This window comes from Grammomys surdaster, unplaced genomic scaffold, assembly GCF_004785775.1.
Source record: "Grammomys surdaster isolate TR1022 unplaced genomic scaffold, NIH_TR_1.0 278, whole genome shotgun sequence".
NCBI lineage: Eukaryota > Metazoa > Chordata > Mammalia > Rodentia > Muridae > Grammomys > Grammomys surdaster.
The window spans coordinates 2,333,724-2,351,961 of NW_021604719.1; the positions used below are offsets into that span (position 1 = coordinate 2,333,724).

General features: G+C 43.1%; 1 protein-coding gene across 1 annotated transcript in view; it reads right to left on the reverse strand.

Annotated features, from left to right (window-relative positions):
• Positions 1-18,238, reverse strand: part of Mcc (MCC regulator of WNT signaling pathway) — a 94,312-nt gene that overhangs the window by 21,386 nt on the left and 54,688 nt on the right. Inside the window, exons 9-10 of the mRNA XM_028777197.1 lie at positions 16,416-16,519; positions 5,474-5,657 (exon numbers count right to left, since the gene is read on the reverse strand). Of these exons, the coding sequence (XP_028633030.1) occupies positions 5,474-5,657; positions 16,416-16,519 (288 nt within the window). The remainder of the gene's footprint in view (positions 1-5,473; positions 5,658-16,415; positions 16,520-18,238) is intronic.

An 18,238-nucleotide genomic window follows, 5' to 3' on the forward strand; every position in this document is an offset into this window, starting at 1 on the left:
GGAGGGAGGACACATTTAAATTTCTATTCTATCCCACAACTTCTGGGCTCTGAGGTAGTTGCTTCCGTGCTTCAGTCTTACCTAGGCTGGCATGCCCTTTGCCAACACCCACAATATCAAGACCTCTGGGAGTAGATAAGGGATGACAGCAATTAATAATGGGTTCCTTAAGACAGACTACACACTGTGCCTGCCACCAGGGTGGCAACAAATGAAAACTCACTGGTAACTTAATTGGCTGGCCCCACATTTTCCGAGGGGTGGGGCAGCTGTTTGCTCCTCAGGTGGACGCTCATGATAGCTAACAGTCCCCTGTAGCCAGTCACACCTGCACAGCCACCTTCTGACACACTCCAGCTTCATGGCCTGAAGGGAATTGCGTAACTTATCTGGCTTTGGTCAAGAGGGTGGTTTCTACCTCCCAGAGTAGGGGAGGGGTGAGCTGGTGCCACCTTGTGTGAATTCTAGGTGAAGAAAAAGGTCAAGGGACACTTTCCTGACAACTGAGTTAAGAGACCCACCACCAGCCTCAGTGTCCAACAGAGGTCAGACACCTGCCACCATGCAGGAAAGTTGTGATGGAGGAGAAGAAGGTTCTCGAAGACCTTAGAGACCCCCTCTGGCAGAACACTAGTGGGCAGGGAGTATTGGATTTCTTCACCTGCAGGTTGCTCACTGGCCAGAAAGGAAGGTTTTGGTTTTTACTGTTTTTGCTAGACACAAAGAAAAAAGTACAGAATGCCCCGATCCACAGATATGACCCTATTGGGAGCTCAGAGCTTTTACTGCTCTTCCAGGGGAATACTAAATTTCAAGGCACGCATCACAGCCTGCACCCCACCAGCCTAGCTCTCCCCCTTCCAGGACACCAGCAGGGAGCAGACCAGGCGATGGTAATTACAATTCTGCTTCATGCCCTTAATGTTCCACAGCCCAATATGATTATGTTGATGGTGAAAGGAGGGGAAGCCACTGGCCCTTCCTCTGGCCTCCCGAGGGCCGCTGTTGGCTGCCAGGAGAGGGCTAAGTCATCCATTACCTCTCCCAGCTTGGAACGCAGGATGAGCTCAGCTGTCAAGCGGAATAAATCACTTTCTACAGGCTGCCCAATCCCTCCTCTCCGGGGCTGGTGCCTGGAGATGCTTTGAGAGCAGAATGGAAGGAAAACCTGCAGATGAAGAGCCCAGGCATAGCCAGCTATACATGTCTGTGCTTTGCCCTGGTTTTCTCAGGAATGATATAAGAACTATGGGGTGTTTTTGGTGATCATCCCTCTGTTCTGTTGGAGTTCCTATCAAGATAGTTTATTCTGCATCGGGTGACTGTCAGAACATTCTGCTGCAACTTTGCTGCTCAAGATGCTAGCTACAGTCTAAGAGAGGGGCATGAGGGCCAGGCTCAAAACCAAAACATACCCCTGCCCTCTGCCTATCCTGTCTGCAATTGGACACAACCATTCACACTAGTTCCAGTTGCCAAATGCCATTTCTTCCATTCCTCTGCACCAGGTGCCATCTCTGACTTCCAGATGACCCCCATCCCTGTCACTAAAAGAACCACATGGTCCCAACCCAGGCATGTCCACTAAGGTTTTCTTACAACATCAATGAAGCGAGTTAGCCTCCTATATCAATGCAGGTAGGCTGATGCCTTTCTGTCACCTAGGGAAGGCTGCTGAAACAGGATGAAAATGTCAGCCAGTGCAGAGCCACAACGGCTAGATGCAGAGCCTGGTGTGTTTGTGACCTCTCACTGGCAGGTCATGTTGCTCAGGCATACGACAGTCCTCTGCCTTAAGTTGCCATTTATCTCATGCATATAGAGCCCCATAGCCTTTCAGTCAGGGCCCCTCTTAAGCTATTTTGCATATTTCTGTCCTTTGCAACCCCAAATATTAATTTATGAGACCCTAGTTGTAGTATGAAATTCTATGCTGAAGTATTTCCCAGTGGTCCTTTCCTGGTAGCAATCCTAGCATGGAGGACTTACACTGCATATTTTGCATTTTGCCAGGTTAGGACTTAATTGTTTATTTTTAAAATGGGTGTACAGATTTGACAGTTTCCTAAAGTTAGGTCTTAAGATGAAGAAGTAAAAAGTACAGAAAGCAGTGCATACTCTAGCCACATGAGCCGAGAAGGAAAGGGACTAGGGTCAGACCAGCACACTGTCATGTTGAGGAATATCTCAGTTGGGTGCTGGTGCTCACTGACACTATAACAGCCATGCCCATCTGACTCATTCCCTAAAGTTTGCTGCTGGGGGTGGCAGAGGCCTCTCCTGACTAGACAGGGGTTCCAGGACATCACCTTTGCAACAGACAGTGTTCTACTGGTCAAAACCATTTTTCCTGCCTGTGAAACTTTATCCTAGCCAGGACTAGTACAGAGAGTACAGACCAGGCCTTTCTGGTGCTTCACAGCCTTCTACTGCAGTGTGGAAATCATGCCCCAGATGGCATGACCAGCCAGTGAGCATCTTAGGTACTCAAGGACCAAGGAGGCTTCACAGCAAGACTGAAATCACTCTTCACAGATTGCATACCCCTGGTCCATTTTGCTGAAAGAAAATAGCATCAATTCTACTTCCTAGTAGGGCACGCTTGCTATGGCTTTTCTGCACACTCATGGATTGGATCGGTTAATGTACTTCCACAGAATAAGCAGAAAATCCAGTGTTTGACACAGGGGGTTTGATAACGCCTACCTCTACTTACAGACAATTCAGTCCATTTGCCTCTGTGCTGTGATATGTTGATAAAGCTATGAAGGCAATCAGCCTTACCTGGCTGTTCTACCCATTAAGACAACCATGCTTGATGGATCTGCAGCTGTAATCTGAAAAGAATAAATGTCCTCTTTTCTCTTGCATGCAGGGATCCTGCTAAGAGCATCCTCTGAGGGGTGGCTCTCATCCATATCCTTTTTGTTGGGTAACTAACCCTTTGTGCCTCTTTCCCAAATCCATTAACCCTCTTGTCCTCAGGAGCTGTGAGATGCCTCCAGAGACCTGACCTGAGCCTTCCTTTTCTGAGACGTTCGGTAGGAGGGGCTGATACCCTGACTGCACATCTCAAGGCAAGGTGGTTTCAGTGAGAGAGAAGGGAGCGCACTGGGCCACACAAAGCTCTGGCTCAGAAAGCTCCATTTTCATTCTTTTTTTTGAAAAACCTATCACAGGACAGCGTTTGGGCCAGAATTCCAAAACTTATAAATAAAAACACTCATAATATTGTAGCCCGATGGTTAGGAACTTTGTTCTGAACCTATGTTTATCATAAAGACATAAAGACACTCCAACTGTGTCTGTTTAACGGTTAACGAGAACCACAGGTATTCCCTGTGTATTCTACTGTACAGGCTCTGAACTGCTGTGACAGAGGCAAGAGGGCATTTTAGTGGAATCAGAGTTAACAACCTGTGTTTGATGGAAGATCCATTTGAGATTAATCTTTATTACAGAGACCCACCTCCCTCTTCACACACGTGTAGTACATGTGTGGGTATGTTCATGCATGTGAGTGTCTTTCCTGCCCTATCCCTGCCTCCTGAGTACTAGGATTATAGGCAGGCCATCATGCTTGCTCAGCAGCTATGTGGGTGCTGGGATCTGAACTCATGCCTGCATAGTAATTGCTTTACCCAATGAGCCAGCTGCTGGCCCTAAACAGCCAGCTAGTCTTTAGTGAACTCCTTTTTGGTGTGTTGTTGCTTTTGGTTTTTTGAGACAGGTTTTCTCCGTGTAGTCTTGGCTGTCCTCGAACTCATTCTGTGGACCAGGCTGGCCTTGAACTCAGAGATCTGCCTTTGCCTCCCAAGTACTGGGACTAATAATAAGCTTATATTTGAAAGCAGAAAGTCTAAGTCTGAATTTTTCTCTTCCTATAGAAATGCAAAGTCAAAAATTCAATTTCTCAAGAAAATGTTCTAAGAAACAAGCTTACCTATACACCAAATATCTCCTGTAACAAATACTGAAAATCAGATCTCCACTAATAGAAAGTTAGAAATTTATTCTCACTTTTGACTGACTCCAGAGTTGTCTCTGACTCAGACTGAAACAGCAGAATTATTTGCAGGAAAGGGAGATGTGTTCAGACAATTAAGCAAGACAGTTTCTGTTAACTCTTAACAATCACGAGCTGTACAGAAGAATCTCACTGACAAGCTGAGCGCATAACATAAACATGGAAAGAATAGATTATAAATACCTGGAAACATCATGGAAAGGGCACCTGCTTTTGAATTTAAACAAAAGAGTATGGTTTTAAGTGAAAAATTATAATCTATGTGCTATTGAATAAAATACATGTTGCTAAAGTGTAGAAAAAAGTAATCCCGTTGTGTTTGTGGCCAACTGTAAGATTGGGAATGGGCTCCCTCCTGGGACATGGGGTCCAGTGTGTATGCATATGATATACTGAGGCAGATGGCGGTTCCCTCCAGTGGGAGACAGGAATATCAAATTGCTTTTAGGCTTCAAGAAAACATCAGTACTTGTGTTTTGGCATTAGACATCCTATCGATCTTTATGTAGCTTTTGTCACTTGCATGGAACAGAGCGTCTTATATGACCTGAGATCCAGTGTCAGGAACCAGAAGAGAAACTGTGCTTGGTGCCGAAGTTCTAGATTTTTCTCTTAACAGGCATGTGCTCTTAAACATGCCAATTGCACATCTCTGAGCCAAGGTGGTGTCACCTGTGAAACTGGAGTAAATCACCCTTGGCTTTCCACAAAGGAAAGTCCAGTAAGAAACAGACAACCATATTCCAGTCTGAGAATTGGCAAGTAAAGAGGCGGGTGTGATCACAGTAGAGCTTCTGTGGCAGAAATGAGTATTAAAAAAAAGAAAAGAAAAAAGAAAAAGGCTAGACAGGCTTCATTCTGGTGCCCTGCCCTCATTGAGAAAGATCAGCCTGCTCCAGGGACGGAGCTGTGTCTCCACTGCTTTCTTCACCACTTCTGAGAGCCCTTGGATTCCTGGATGGAAGATGTGACTGAGGCTCATGATTAACTGCCTCCCTAAGAGGCACTGAAAATATAGCCTCACTTGATAAAGGGGACGGGAGGGCCTCTTGCCATGGAAGAGCTCTTGGAGGACAAGGGCACAGGGAAGAAGAGTGGAGCTAGCTTAAGGTGGGCGGGGTCTTTTAGCAGTGAGCCTTAGTCACTCCAGGTAATTCCTGGAAATGGAGAATGATAAAGAAACAGAACAGTACAGGGAGAAGAGTATTAAATAGATTGCACTCTTGTTCCATCCCTACTGGATTCTACAGCCCTGTCTCTCTGGACTGTACTTTCCACAGAAGCATAACAAAAGCCACTTTCTAGCCCCTCCTCATAGCTCTTGGGTAGAACAGGCTGTAAACATGAAGCAGCCCTGCTGTATCCAAATCACACTGTCACCTAGAGTGGGCTGGTGAGGAGCCCACTGCAGGCAGAGGAGCCACAGGGCAGAGCATCGAGCAGTACCTGGTATGGCTGTTGGAGGACAGGCTCTCCCAGGGCTGCACGCTGCAGCCAGCCACTGCGAAGGCTCCCCCGCAGCTGCCATCCAGCTTCATGAGTAGGGCTTTGGCGGCGTTCTCAGCAGTCTTCCGGCAGTCATGAGCCCGCTTGAGCATCTGAGTGATATTCTCATCCCCTGACTGGTCTCCTACACCACAGAGAAGCCAATGGGTTAATCAGTGCAGGTAGAGTCAGGAAAGCCCAGGCTATGATTCTGTAATTGGCTCTCAGTTACTGAGGGCACAATGAGTAGGAAGGCTGAGGAGGCTTGTGCTCTGGGCTGCTGGGGTAGATGAGAAGGGTAGGAAGGCTTTCCTTGGCATGGGCTCCATAGTCCTCATGGATAGCATGATCTCCACCATCAGCTTCCAAGTTCTAACATGCTAACTTCTACATTTCCCTGATGCTGGCACCTCTTCCCACTCAAGTACATGTCTCCTGCACATGGGCACTTTGTGAATGAGGACAGGGAGAAACTGGAGTAAAATGCCACAGCATCACGTATCAACAACACTGTCAGAACTTCCTGCGGAGCAACAGGAACACAACAAGTAGTTACAGCTCAAACTGGAGTTTTGTTTTGTATTTCTTACACAAACATTATTCTGCTCAGCCTCAGGAAGGTGGCTAACACAGAGGCTCCAGAAGCTAGGTGACAAGGCAAGGCTAGGACACAGAAGTATAAGAAGCAGAAAGCCAGATATTGAAGTTAGCCCCTGTTCAGGATATTCACATTCTGGGTGTGGGTTTTAAAACTGATGGAAAAGGTGGAACTACAGAGACATTTAAAAAGCTCAGTGAGGTTTGGAAGGTGACTTTATCAGTGAAGTACCTGACTTTAAATAATCAGCACCATGCACATATCTGCAATCTCGGCACTTGAGAGAAGTTGTGGAGGAGACAGGCAGACCCCTGGTGCTCAGCAGACAGCTAGCCTAACCAAACTGAGGAGTCCCGGGTGCAGGAAAACAATCTGTCTGCATATATACATATACAGGTACACGTACATATACATGTGTGTGTGTGTAAATATATTGATGGCATGTGCCTTTAATTCCAGAACTAGGGAGGCATAGCAGACACAAACAGATCTCTTTGTGAGTTCAAGGTTAGATAGGTCTACACAGCATATTCCATGTCAGCCAGGACTATATATAGTGTGATTCTGTTTCAAAAATTAATTAATTAGCCTTTTGGCTGGGGCGGACACCTAGCTGGTTTGTTCCTGTGGAGAAACCTTATCCTGAGCCATCCTAGAGGGGCTGCTGCAAGAGCAGCAGGATTTCAGGATCCCAGAGGCAGCCTGAGTTTCAGGAGTTCTACCACCCAGGAGCTAGGGAATCACAGGGACACAGAGACATCTGGACTGTGAGGAGTCCTGACACAAGCAAGAAAACTGGAAAGACAGACTCCAGTCAGACACACTGAGCACAGGTAACACTGGAGTTAACCAGATGGCGAAAGGCAAGCGCAAGAACACAAGCAACAGAAACCAAAGTTACTTGGCATCATCAGAACCCAGCTCTCCCACCATAGCAAACTCTGGACACCCCATCACATCAGAAAAGCAGGATTTAGAATTAAAATCACTTCTCATGATGATGATAGAGGATTTTTTAGAAGGACACAAGTAACTCCCTTAAAGAAGTACAAGAAACACAGATAAACAGGTGGAAGCCCTTAAAGAGGAAACACAAAAATCCCTTTAAAAATTGCAAGAAAACACAACCAAACAGGTGATTGAATTGAACAAAATCATCCATGATCTAAAAATGGAAATAGAAACTAAAAAGAAATCTCAAAGGGAGACTACCCTGGAGATAGAAAATGTAGGAAAGAGATCAGGAGTCATAGAAGCAAGCATCACCAACAGAATACAAGAGATAGAAGAGAGAATCTCATGTGCAGAAGATATCATGGAAAACATTGACACAACTGTCAAAGAAAATGCAAAATGCAAAAAGCTCCTAACCCAAAACATCCAGGAAATCCAGGACACAATGAGAAGACCAAACCTATGGATAATAGGTATAGATGAGAGTGAAGATTCCCATCTTAAAGGGCTAGTAAATATCTTCAACAAAATTATAGAGAAAAACTTCCCTAACCTAAAGAACAAGATGCCCATAAACATACAAGAAGCCTACAGAACAACAAACAGACTAGACCAGAAAAGTAATACTTCCTGTCACATAATAATCAAAACATCAAATGTACAAAAAAAAAGAAAGAAAGAAAGAAAAAATACTAAAAGCAGTAAGGGAAAAAGGTCAAGTAACATATAAAGGGAGACCTATAAGAATTACACCAGACTTCTCATCAGAGACTATAAAAGCCAGAAGATCCTGGACTGATATCATACAGACCCTAAGGGAACACAAATGCCAGCCCAGACTACTACACCCAGCAAAACTCTCAATCACTATAGATGGAAAAACCAAGATATTCCATGACAAAACCAAATTTGCACAATATCTTCGCACAAACCCAGCACTTCAAAGGATAATTGATGGAAAACGCCAACACAAGGAAGGAAACTAGAACCTAGAAAAAGCAAGGAAGTAATCTTCCAACAACCCCCAAAGAAGATAGCTACACAAACATAATTCCACCTCTAATAAAAAAAAAAAATAACAGGAAGCCACAGCCATTTTTCCTTAATATCTCTTAACATCAATGGACTAAATTCTCCAATAAAAAGACACAGACTATCAGACTGGATACATAAACAAGACTCAGAATTTTCCTGCATACAGGAAACACACTTCAGTCACAAAGACAGACACTACCTCAGAGAAAAAGGATGGAAAACAATTTTCCAAGCAAATGGTCCCAAGAAACCAGCTGGAGTAGCCATTCTAATATCAAATAAAATCGACTTTCAACCAAAAGTAATAAAAAAAGATAAGGAAGGACACTTCATACTCATCAAAGGAAAAATCTACCAAAATGAACTCTCAATTCTGAACAGCTATGTTCTAAATGCAAGGGCACCTACATACATAAAAGAAACTTTACTAAAGCTCAAAGCACATAATGCACTTTACACAATAATAGTGGGGGATTTTAACACCCCGCTGTCTGCAATGGACAGATCATAGAAACAGAAACTAAACAGAGACACTTTGAAATTAACAGAAGTTATGAATCAAATGGATTTAACAGATATCTATAGAACATTTCATCGTAAAAAAATAAATACCTTTTTCTCAGGACCTCATGGTACCTTCTCCAAAATAGACCATATAATTAATTGGTCAAAAAAAAAAAAAAAACAGGCCTCAACAGAAAATACAAAAAAGATTGAAAATACAAAGTACAAAAAAGATTGAAATAATCCCTTGCATCCTATCAGATCACCATGGACTAAGGCTGGTCTTTAATAATGACAAAACCAATGGAAAACCCACATGCATGTGGAAACTGAACAATGCTCTACTCAATGATGACTTAGTCAAAGAAGAAATAAAGAAAGATTTTTTGGAATTTAATGAAAATGAGGAAACATCATACCAAATCTTGTGGGACTTCATGAAAGCAGTGCTAAGAGGAAAACTCATAGCTCTAAGTGGCTACAAAAAGAAACTGAAGAGAGCATACATTACAACTTGACAGCACATCTGAAAGCTCTAGAAAAAAAAGAAGCAAATACACCCAAGAGGAGTAGACGTCAGGAAATAATCAAACTCAGGGCTGAAATCAACCAAGTAGAAACAGAAAGAACTATACAAAATATCAACAAAACCAGGAGTTGGTTCTTTGAGAAAATTAACAAGATAGATAAACCCTTAGCCTGATTAAACAGAGGGCACAGAGACAGTATCCAAATTAATAAAATCATAACTGAAAAGGGAGACATAACAACAGAAACTGAAGAAATTCAAAAAAATCATCAGGTCCTACTACAAAGGCCTATACTCAACAAAACTGGAAAATCTGGATGAAATGGACAATTTTCTAGACAGATACCAGGTACCAAAGTTAAATCAGAAGCAAATAAACCATCTAAACAGTCCCATAACCCCTAAAGAAATAGCAGGAGTCATTAAAAGTCTCCCCACCAAAAAGTCCAGGACCAGATGGTTTTAGTGCAGAATTCTATCAGACCTTCAAGGAAGACATAATACCAATTCTCTTCAAACTATTCCACAAAATAGAAACAGAAGGAATACTACCCAGTTTGTTCTATGAAGCTACAATCACACTCATATCTAAACCTCACAAAGACCCAACAAAGAAAGAGAATTTCAGACCAATCTCCCTTATGAATATCGATGCAAAAATACTCAATAAAATTCTAGCAAACCGAATCCAAGAACACATCAAAACAATCATCCATCATGATGAAATGGGCTTTATCCCAGGAATGCAAGGATGGTTCAATATTTGGAAATCCATCAATGTAATCCACCATAAAAACAAACTCAAATAAAAAAAAAAAACCACATGATCATCTCTAGATCATCACTAGATGCTGAGAAAGCATTTGACAAAATTCAACATCCCTTCATGATAAAAGTCTTGGAAAGATCAGGAATTCAAGGCCCCTACCTAAACATAGTAAAAGCAATATACAGCAAACCAGTAGCCAACATCAAACTAAATGGAGAGAAACTTGAAGCAATCCCACTAAGATCAGGGACTAGACTAGGCTGCCCACTCTCTCCCTACCTGTTCAATATAGTACTGGAAGTCCTAGCCAGGGCAATTAGAAAACAAAAAGAAGTCAAAGGAATACAAACAGGAAAGGAAAAAGTCAAAATATCACTATTTGTAGATGATATGATAGTATACTTAAGTGACCCGAGAACTTCCACCAGAGAACTCCTAAACCTGATAAACAACTTCAGCAAAGTGGCTGGTTATAAAATCAACTCAAACAAATCAGTAGCCTTCTTCTACGTGAAAGATAAACAGGCTGAAAAAGAAATTAGGGAAATGACACCCTTCACAATAGTCACAAATAATATAAAATACCATGGTGTGAATCTAACCAAGCAAGTGAAAGATCTGTATGACAAGAACTTCAAGTCTCTGAAGAAAGAAATCGAAGAAGATCTCAGAAAATGGAAAGATCTCCCATGCTCATGGTTCCGCAGGATTAATATAGTAAAAAACGGCCATCTTGCCAAAAGCAATCTACAGATTCAATGCAATCCCCATTGAAATACCAACTCAATTCTTCAGAGTTAGAAAGAGCAATTCTCAAATTTATTTGGAATAACAAAAAACCCAGGATAGTCAAAAATATTCTCAACAATAAAAGAACTTCTGGAGGAATCACCATCCCTGACCTCAAGCTGTACTTCAGAGCAATAGTGATAAAAACTGCATGGTATTGGTACAGAGACAGGCAGGAAGATCAGTGGAATAGAATTGAAGACCCAGAAATGAACCCACACACCTATGATCATTTGATCTTTGACAAAGGAGCTAAAACCATCCAGTGGAAAAAGGACAGCATTTTCAACAAATGGTGCTGGTTCAACTGGAGAATAACATGTAGAAGAATGCAAATCGATCCATTCTTATCTCCTTGTACAAAACTCAAGTCTAAATGCATAAAGGACCTCCACATAAAACCAGATACACTGAAACTAATAGAAGAGAAGGTAGGGAAGACCATTGAATACCTAGGCACAGGGGAAGAGTTCCTGAACAGAACACCAAGGGCTTATGCTCTAAGATCAAGAATTGACAAATGGGACTTCATAAAATTGCAAAGTTTCTGTAAGGCAAAGGACACTGTCAATAGGGCAAAACAGCAACCAACAGATTGGGAAAAGATCTTTACCAATCCCACATCTGATAGAGGACTAATATCCAATATATACAAAGAACTCAAGAAATTAGACTCTAGACAACCAAATAAACTTATTAAAAATGGGGTATAGAGCTAAACAAAGAATTCTCAACTGAGGAAACACAAATGGCCGAGAAGCACCTAAAGAAATGTTCAGCATCGTTAGTCATCAGAAAAATGCAAATCAAAACAACACTGAGATTCCACCTCACACCAGTCAGAATGGCTAAGATTAAAAACTCAGGTGATAGTAGATGCTGGCAAGGATGTGGAGAAAGAGGAACACTCCTCCATTGTTGTTGGTATTGTAAGACGGTGCAACCCCTCTGAAAATCAGTCTGGCGGTTCCTCAGAAAATTGGACATAGCATTACCTGAGGACCCAGCTATACCACTCCCGGGCATATATGCAGGAGATGCTCTAACATATAACATGGACATATGCTCCACTATGTTCATAGCAGCTTTATTTATAATAGTAAGAAGCTGGAAAGAACCCAGATGTCCTTCAACAGAGGAATGGATACAATATGGTACATTTACACAATGGAATATTAAAAACAATAAATTCGATAAATTCTTAGGTAAATGGATGGAACTAGAAAATATCATTTGAGTGAGGTAAGCCAATCACAAAAGAACACACATGGTATTCACTCACTGATTATTGGATTTTAGCCTAGAAGCTTGAAATACCCAAAATTCAACTCACAGACCACATAAAGCTCATAAAGAATGAAGACCAAGTGGGGGCGCTTCAGTCCTTCTTAGAAGGAGTAACAAAATACTCAACGGAGCAAATATGGAGACAAAGTGTGGGACAGAAACTGAAGGAGTGGCCGTCTGGAGACTGCTCCACCAGGGTATTCATCCCATGTGCAATCACCAAAGGTAGACGCTGATGTGGATGTCAGGAAGTGCATGTTGACAGGAGCCTGATATAGCTGTGTACTTAGAAATCTGCTAGAGTCTGACATATTCAGAGGCAGATGTTCACAGCTAACCATTGAACTGATCATGGGGTTCTCAATGGAGGAGTTAGAGTGAAGACTGAAGGAGTTGAAAGGGTTTGTGACCCCATGAGGAAAGGAGTAATACCAACCAACCAGACCCCCCAGGGTCTAAACCATCAGCTTGGGAGCACTTAAGGAGGGACCCATGGCTCCAGCTATATATGCAAGGGAGGATGTTCCTGTCAGGTATAGGTGGGAGAGGAGATCCTTGGTCCCATGAAGGCTGGATGCCATGTGTGGGGGAATTTGAGGGTGGGGAGGTGGGAGTGGGGGGGGTAGGTGGGGGCACATCCTCATAGAAGCAGGAGGAGGGGGGATGGGTAGGGGGTTCCTGGGTGGAGGGGGGAATGGGGTAAGAGGAGAACATCTGAAATGTAAATAAAGTATCCAATAAAAATAAAATAATTAAGTAATTAATTAACCAACTAATCAATCAGGTAGATGATACAAAACTCTGATATCAACCTCTGTTTTCCACATGCACATAAATACGTAAAGTTCATATGCCCATTCATAGGAACATGTGTATATACTAAATACAAACACAAAAATGTTCCAAGAGCAGATCCCCTGCCTGTTTTTTAAAAGGCACTACTGGGTTTGACTCTTAGAACTCAAAAGAAAAAGAGAAAGAAAGATAGATAGATAGAAAAGAAAAAGAGCTGGGTCTTGGTGGCACACACCTTTAATCCCAGCACTTGCTAAGCTGAGGCAGTCAGGTCTCTGTGAGTTTGAGGTCAACCTGGTCTAGAGAGCAAGTTCTAGGACTGCTAGGGCTACACACAGAGAAACTCTGTCTTAGAAAAATAAAACAAATTTTAAAAAAGAAAGAAAAGAAAAAGAAAAATGAAACAAACACACTGTTTCTTAGGGTCAGGAGAGTAGAAGGAGGAGGAGGAACGAGAAGGCAGAGCTGGGAAGGTCTTCACTAGATGGCAGCCACCAAGCTTAAAGCTACTACTTTAATGCCACAGTGGAGGGTCCATGTCATTGTCCAAGTGCCATACCCAAGGAATTTCTAACAGGGAATGAACTCTAATAGAGAGCAGGAACTTTGTAAGACAGTCTGTTATATCTGTTAGTGATAATAGGGAAAGCTGTGCATGTGCATGGGACATTTATGTACTTCCTCTTGACTTTGCTGTGAAAGGAAAACTACTTGTGAACATTTGAATAAGAGTGGTCCCCATAGGTGTGGGTATTTGAATGCTTAATCACCAGGGACTGTTATTATTCAAAAGGATTAGAAAGATGAGGAGGTGTGGTTATTGTAATAGGTGTGGCCTTATTGGAGGGAGTGTATGACTGAGGGTGGGCTTTAATGTTTCAAAAATCCAGACAAGGCCCAGTCTCTTGCCTTCTAAGTCTAATTCCCACCCTCACCCCCACACCCCTCTCTCTCTTTCTGCCTGTGGATCAGGATAATATCTCTCAGCTTCTGCTCCCGTACCATGTGTGCCACCATGCTCTTTACCATGATGTTAAATGGACTAAATCACAAACTCTAAGCAAGCCCCCAGTTAAATACTTTCTTTCATAAGAGTTGCCTTGGTCATAGTGTATCTTCACAGCAATAGGACAGTGACTAAGACAGAATTCTAAAGAGTGAAGTCTTCATAACAACTCAAGAGCTGTCTTGGTCAAACAAACCACTGGCTTGCCACCCACACAACACAGATGTGTATTTTTCTCATGAAACTTTGGATAGTGAACATTAAAAACATAAATGTGGTTATGTGAAGTGGCAGAGGTTAGGCCATACTCAACTTCTCCACCCTCCGTGCCCATTGCTGAGATGCAAAGAAACCCTTCTGGTATCCCAAAGTATAGTTTGAAAACCGCTGGGCTAAACCTTCTTTTCAAATGAACATAATGAGTGCTGTGAATTCAATAACAAAGACGATGACAGTAATTGACCCTGTGAGTAAATGTCACAAACTAGCTCTTGCTTAGACAGCACCTCGGGCAGAGTGACAGATCAATTGTCCCTGTCAGCAGGTATGAAAATCAGGGCAAGGCTTAACACTGTGGAGAGTAGAAGACTCTTCAGTATGCCGTGCTTTCTATACTGAAAGCACATCCCTCAAACTGACTTACAGCCATTCTCCCCTCGTTTCTTTTTTCCACTTGGACTTTTACACAACACCTTGCCAGCTGACTATTCTCTCTATTCTGTTCTAACTTAGGCACGGTATCATCTTAATGCATGCAGGGGTTACGTGGGAGGAGGGAGACATAGAACACTTCATTACTATTGCAAACATTTCCAATGCTGGTTTGTTTAAAGCCATTTCAGCTCCTACCAAGTAATTGCTCTGTGTGGGCACCAGCCTAATAAAGATGTTTTTCGCTCGTGGAACAGGTTAAGACATCTTGTGATACAAACTAGGACAGGATTGATTTTTTTCCTCTTTTAATTGATGGTTTTCTTATTAAAAAAAAAAAAAGCTGACAGCAGGCCAAGATCATTTTAGAATCTGTTTCATATGTAGAGTAAAGTTTTATGGTTCAGTTAAAAGATCCTGAAAAATGAGGTTTCTAATGGAAGTGTTGGCAGAGTTTCTACTTCTGGGCTGGGCTTTGAATATTATTAACCAAAGCAGGCCTGGGGTGGGAAACAGAACCAGAGGGTGGAGGAGAGAAATGAAGGGTAGCCACCTATACCAAGGATAACTGCTTCCTTGTTAGAGAACCTGGGTATAAGAAAGGAAAGCAATGCTGTTTGTTTTCCTGCCTTGGGGTCTGATTCCAATTTCTCAGAACATCAAAACAAAGGGAGAAAAACCCTAAACATCCTTACAAAGGCAGCAACAAGGGAGGTGGCAGGGATTGGGGATTTTCTCAGAAGGTGTCTGGGGTAGACTCTGTGGTGGTGTGTCCTGGAGAGACAAGGCCAACTGGAAGCACATGGCCATTGAAGAATTATCCATTTATTATCCCCTGCTCCCAGCTTACAGCTCTAAGTAACTTTTTGACAGCCTAGTGGCATATAGGAGAACACCTGGCTTGCTCAGAGTGGCCATTGTGGAAGGTTTGGGAAGCACCTGGTCATTCGACTCTTATGGATTTGTTGTTATTTCTCCTGAAAGGCTATTTCTGCAAAGCATTGGTGAGCCTGTGTCCAGAGCACACTAAGGGTATGGCAAGCTTGCTGCCATGTTTTCCTTCCTCTCCAGCACTGTACTGGGGTCCCATCATACCAGTGCAGGCCCTGGAGCCACTGTCATTGACTGAGTTCTATCAATGTGGTAAGGGAGCCTACATGCCCTTTCTACTTACACAGAATTGTGAGGCAGGAGTGGGGGAGGACTTTAGAGCAGCAGATCTCAACCCATGGGTCGAGATACCTTTGGAGGCTATAGGTTGCATATCAGATATCTACATTATGATTCATAACAGTAGCAAAATTATAGTTATGAGGTGGCAATGAAAATAATGTTATGTTGGGGGTCACCACAACATGAGGAACTGTATGAAAGGGTCACAGCATTCGGAAGGCTGAGAACCACTGGTGAAGAGTCTGAGGTACAAATCAGGCCAGTACGGTAACTTGACCACTGAGGTTGAGTAAGGACAAGATGGCAGACAGGTACAAAGGTTTTCAAACACACCTATGCTACCACAGCCAAAGCAAAACTTTCAAGGTCAGGTATAAAAACTACCTCTCTACTCGTGAGATATATGGAGGTGGGATCTAGGCTTCAAAGCTATTCACAGAACAGAACCTAGGGAACAAGTATAACCACAGAGAAAGGAATTCCAGTCCGGTCAATGGCCACAGCAGCAGCAATAGGCAGCTTCACAATGCCTTGGTCCCTTTAACAGCACTGTGAGACCTACTCTCTCTGCTCCTCCTGTCAGCCCAGGAGAACTCATTTCCTAAGAGTGCTTGTTTGTTTTAACTTGTCTGTGATCCGGTTTCCACTCCAGTTCTTGCTTCATTCAATGTAAACAATTTACACACTCAGTCATGGGTGAGAACGGAAAACACAGTTGACAAGCAGATTTCGTGTTTCTGGGAGATGATAGGATGCCAGCAACAGTGGGGACAAGATGGGAAGTAGCACAGAGGGAACTCAGGGGACACTTACCAGGGGAGGAGCCCACACCAGCTGCCCGGAATTGCCCCAGGATGAGGCTCTGCTCGCTCTCAGCCAGGGCCAGCAGGAGTTCATAGGCTTCTATGCACTGTTCACTGCAAGAGAAGCACAGCCTGGTATTAGCACTGGCCTGGAACAGTCATGATCCTTATCACTAGTGCCACTCCAGGGCCTGCCTCAGCCTCCACACCCACAAAGTGAAGAACATTCTATGCAGAAGTGCTCCTGGGACAAGCCAGTGACTTGCTGCTATGTTCACCTTTTTTTTTAAAAACAAAACAGTAGAAAACAAACAATATTCTAGAAAAATACACAAGAAGCAACAACAGAAGGAGGAGCAAACTGCTTGTCTTTTTGATGACAAGTCAAGAGAGACATGTGACACACGTATGGTACTCAGTCCACAGTAGCCCTATTGAGCCTGCATCCTGGTATTCATACTCTTCTACTGTCCCCTTGACTCAGTTAAGGTTGGTCTCTATAACTAATGGAAATGATGATGTGCGACACCCAACGGCAGGCTCTTAAAACACCATGACTTCCATTTTGATCATTCTCCACTTCCTGTTCTCTCTCAGGTCATCTTCTCTAAGGATACTGGGGTCCCCATCTTAAGCAGGCCTATGAAGAAACTTATGTAAGGAGGAACAAAGACTTCTAGCCTATAGCCAGGGAGGAACTGAGGCCACTGCAGAGACAGAATCTGCTTGGAAGGAAGACCTAGTGGTCCCAGGCAAACTTTCAGAAATAGTCCTAGCTGACACTGACTTTTAGAACTGCCTAGGAGCCCAGAGGCTTCATACAGCTAGCCAAGTCACTCACAGATGCCTGACCTTGGCATGCAACATTCAACAGTGATTAAAACTCCCCTTAAGGAGACAATCATTTTGAACTACATGTGTACTGTACAGTATATAATAGCTATATGTGGCTATTTCAAGTTAATTCAAATGGAAACCTCATGTCCTCCTTTGTGATGGCCACAGTACCCATGTGTAGTCATCACATGGCTGCCAGTAACCATGGTGCTGAGCACACTGAGAAAGAACAGCTCTATCCCCATAGAAAGGGCAAATAGGGATTCCTACAAAAGCCTCATGAAATGCTGTTAGGTTTCTAGTAAGAGTCTGAATTTGGGTGTCTGAGAGAAGGAAAAGTTATTCTTCTCTGTGCCTATCATCCATTGAGCATACAAGCTGGGCCCAGGAACAGGCTTTATGCTAGGCATGACAGGGCACACATCTCTCCCACATGTAGGGAACTAAGGCAAGAAGATCACAAGTCTGAGGCTGGCTTGGACTACATAGTAAAATGAGATTTATTCTCTCCTCTCTCTCTCTCTCCTCTCTCTCTCTCTCTCTCTCTCTCTCTCTCTCTCTCTCTCACGCACATATGCACATATATACACACACAGTCCCTTTCTGATACACACAGACCCATGTCCAGACCAGAGGCAAAAACACACCCCTGATGCTCATGTGCTCAGGACAAGAGGCCCCGCAGCAGTGAGATTTCCTTTGTGAGCAAATACTTGCTGAGTTTCTCCAAGCTGAACAAGAGAAATGCTCCTTTACTCATGGCAAATCTCTTGCTGACCATGTTGGTGACCTCGGGCACCACCAAGACCAACAAAACTTCGCCACAGATATGGGGAAGGACCCTCATACCCATAAAGGGAATGCCCCAGTCCCAGTTCCCTTATGGAGCCGAGGACTGATATGCCTGTCCAATACCACAGAAGGCACAGCTAACCGGCTACCACAAATATTAATGAAAAAAATAGATACCCTCACAAAGCCAGGCCCAATCATAAA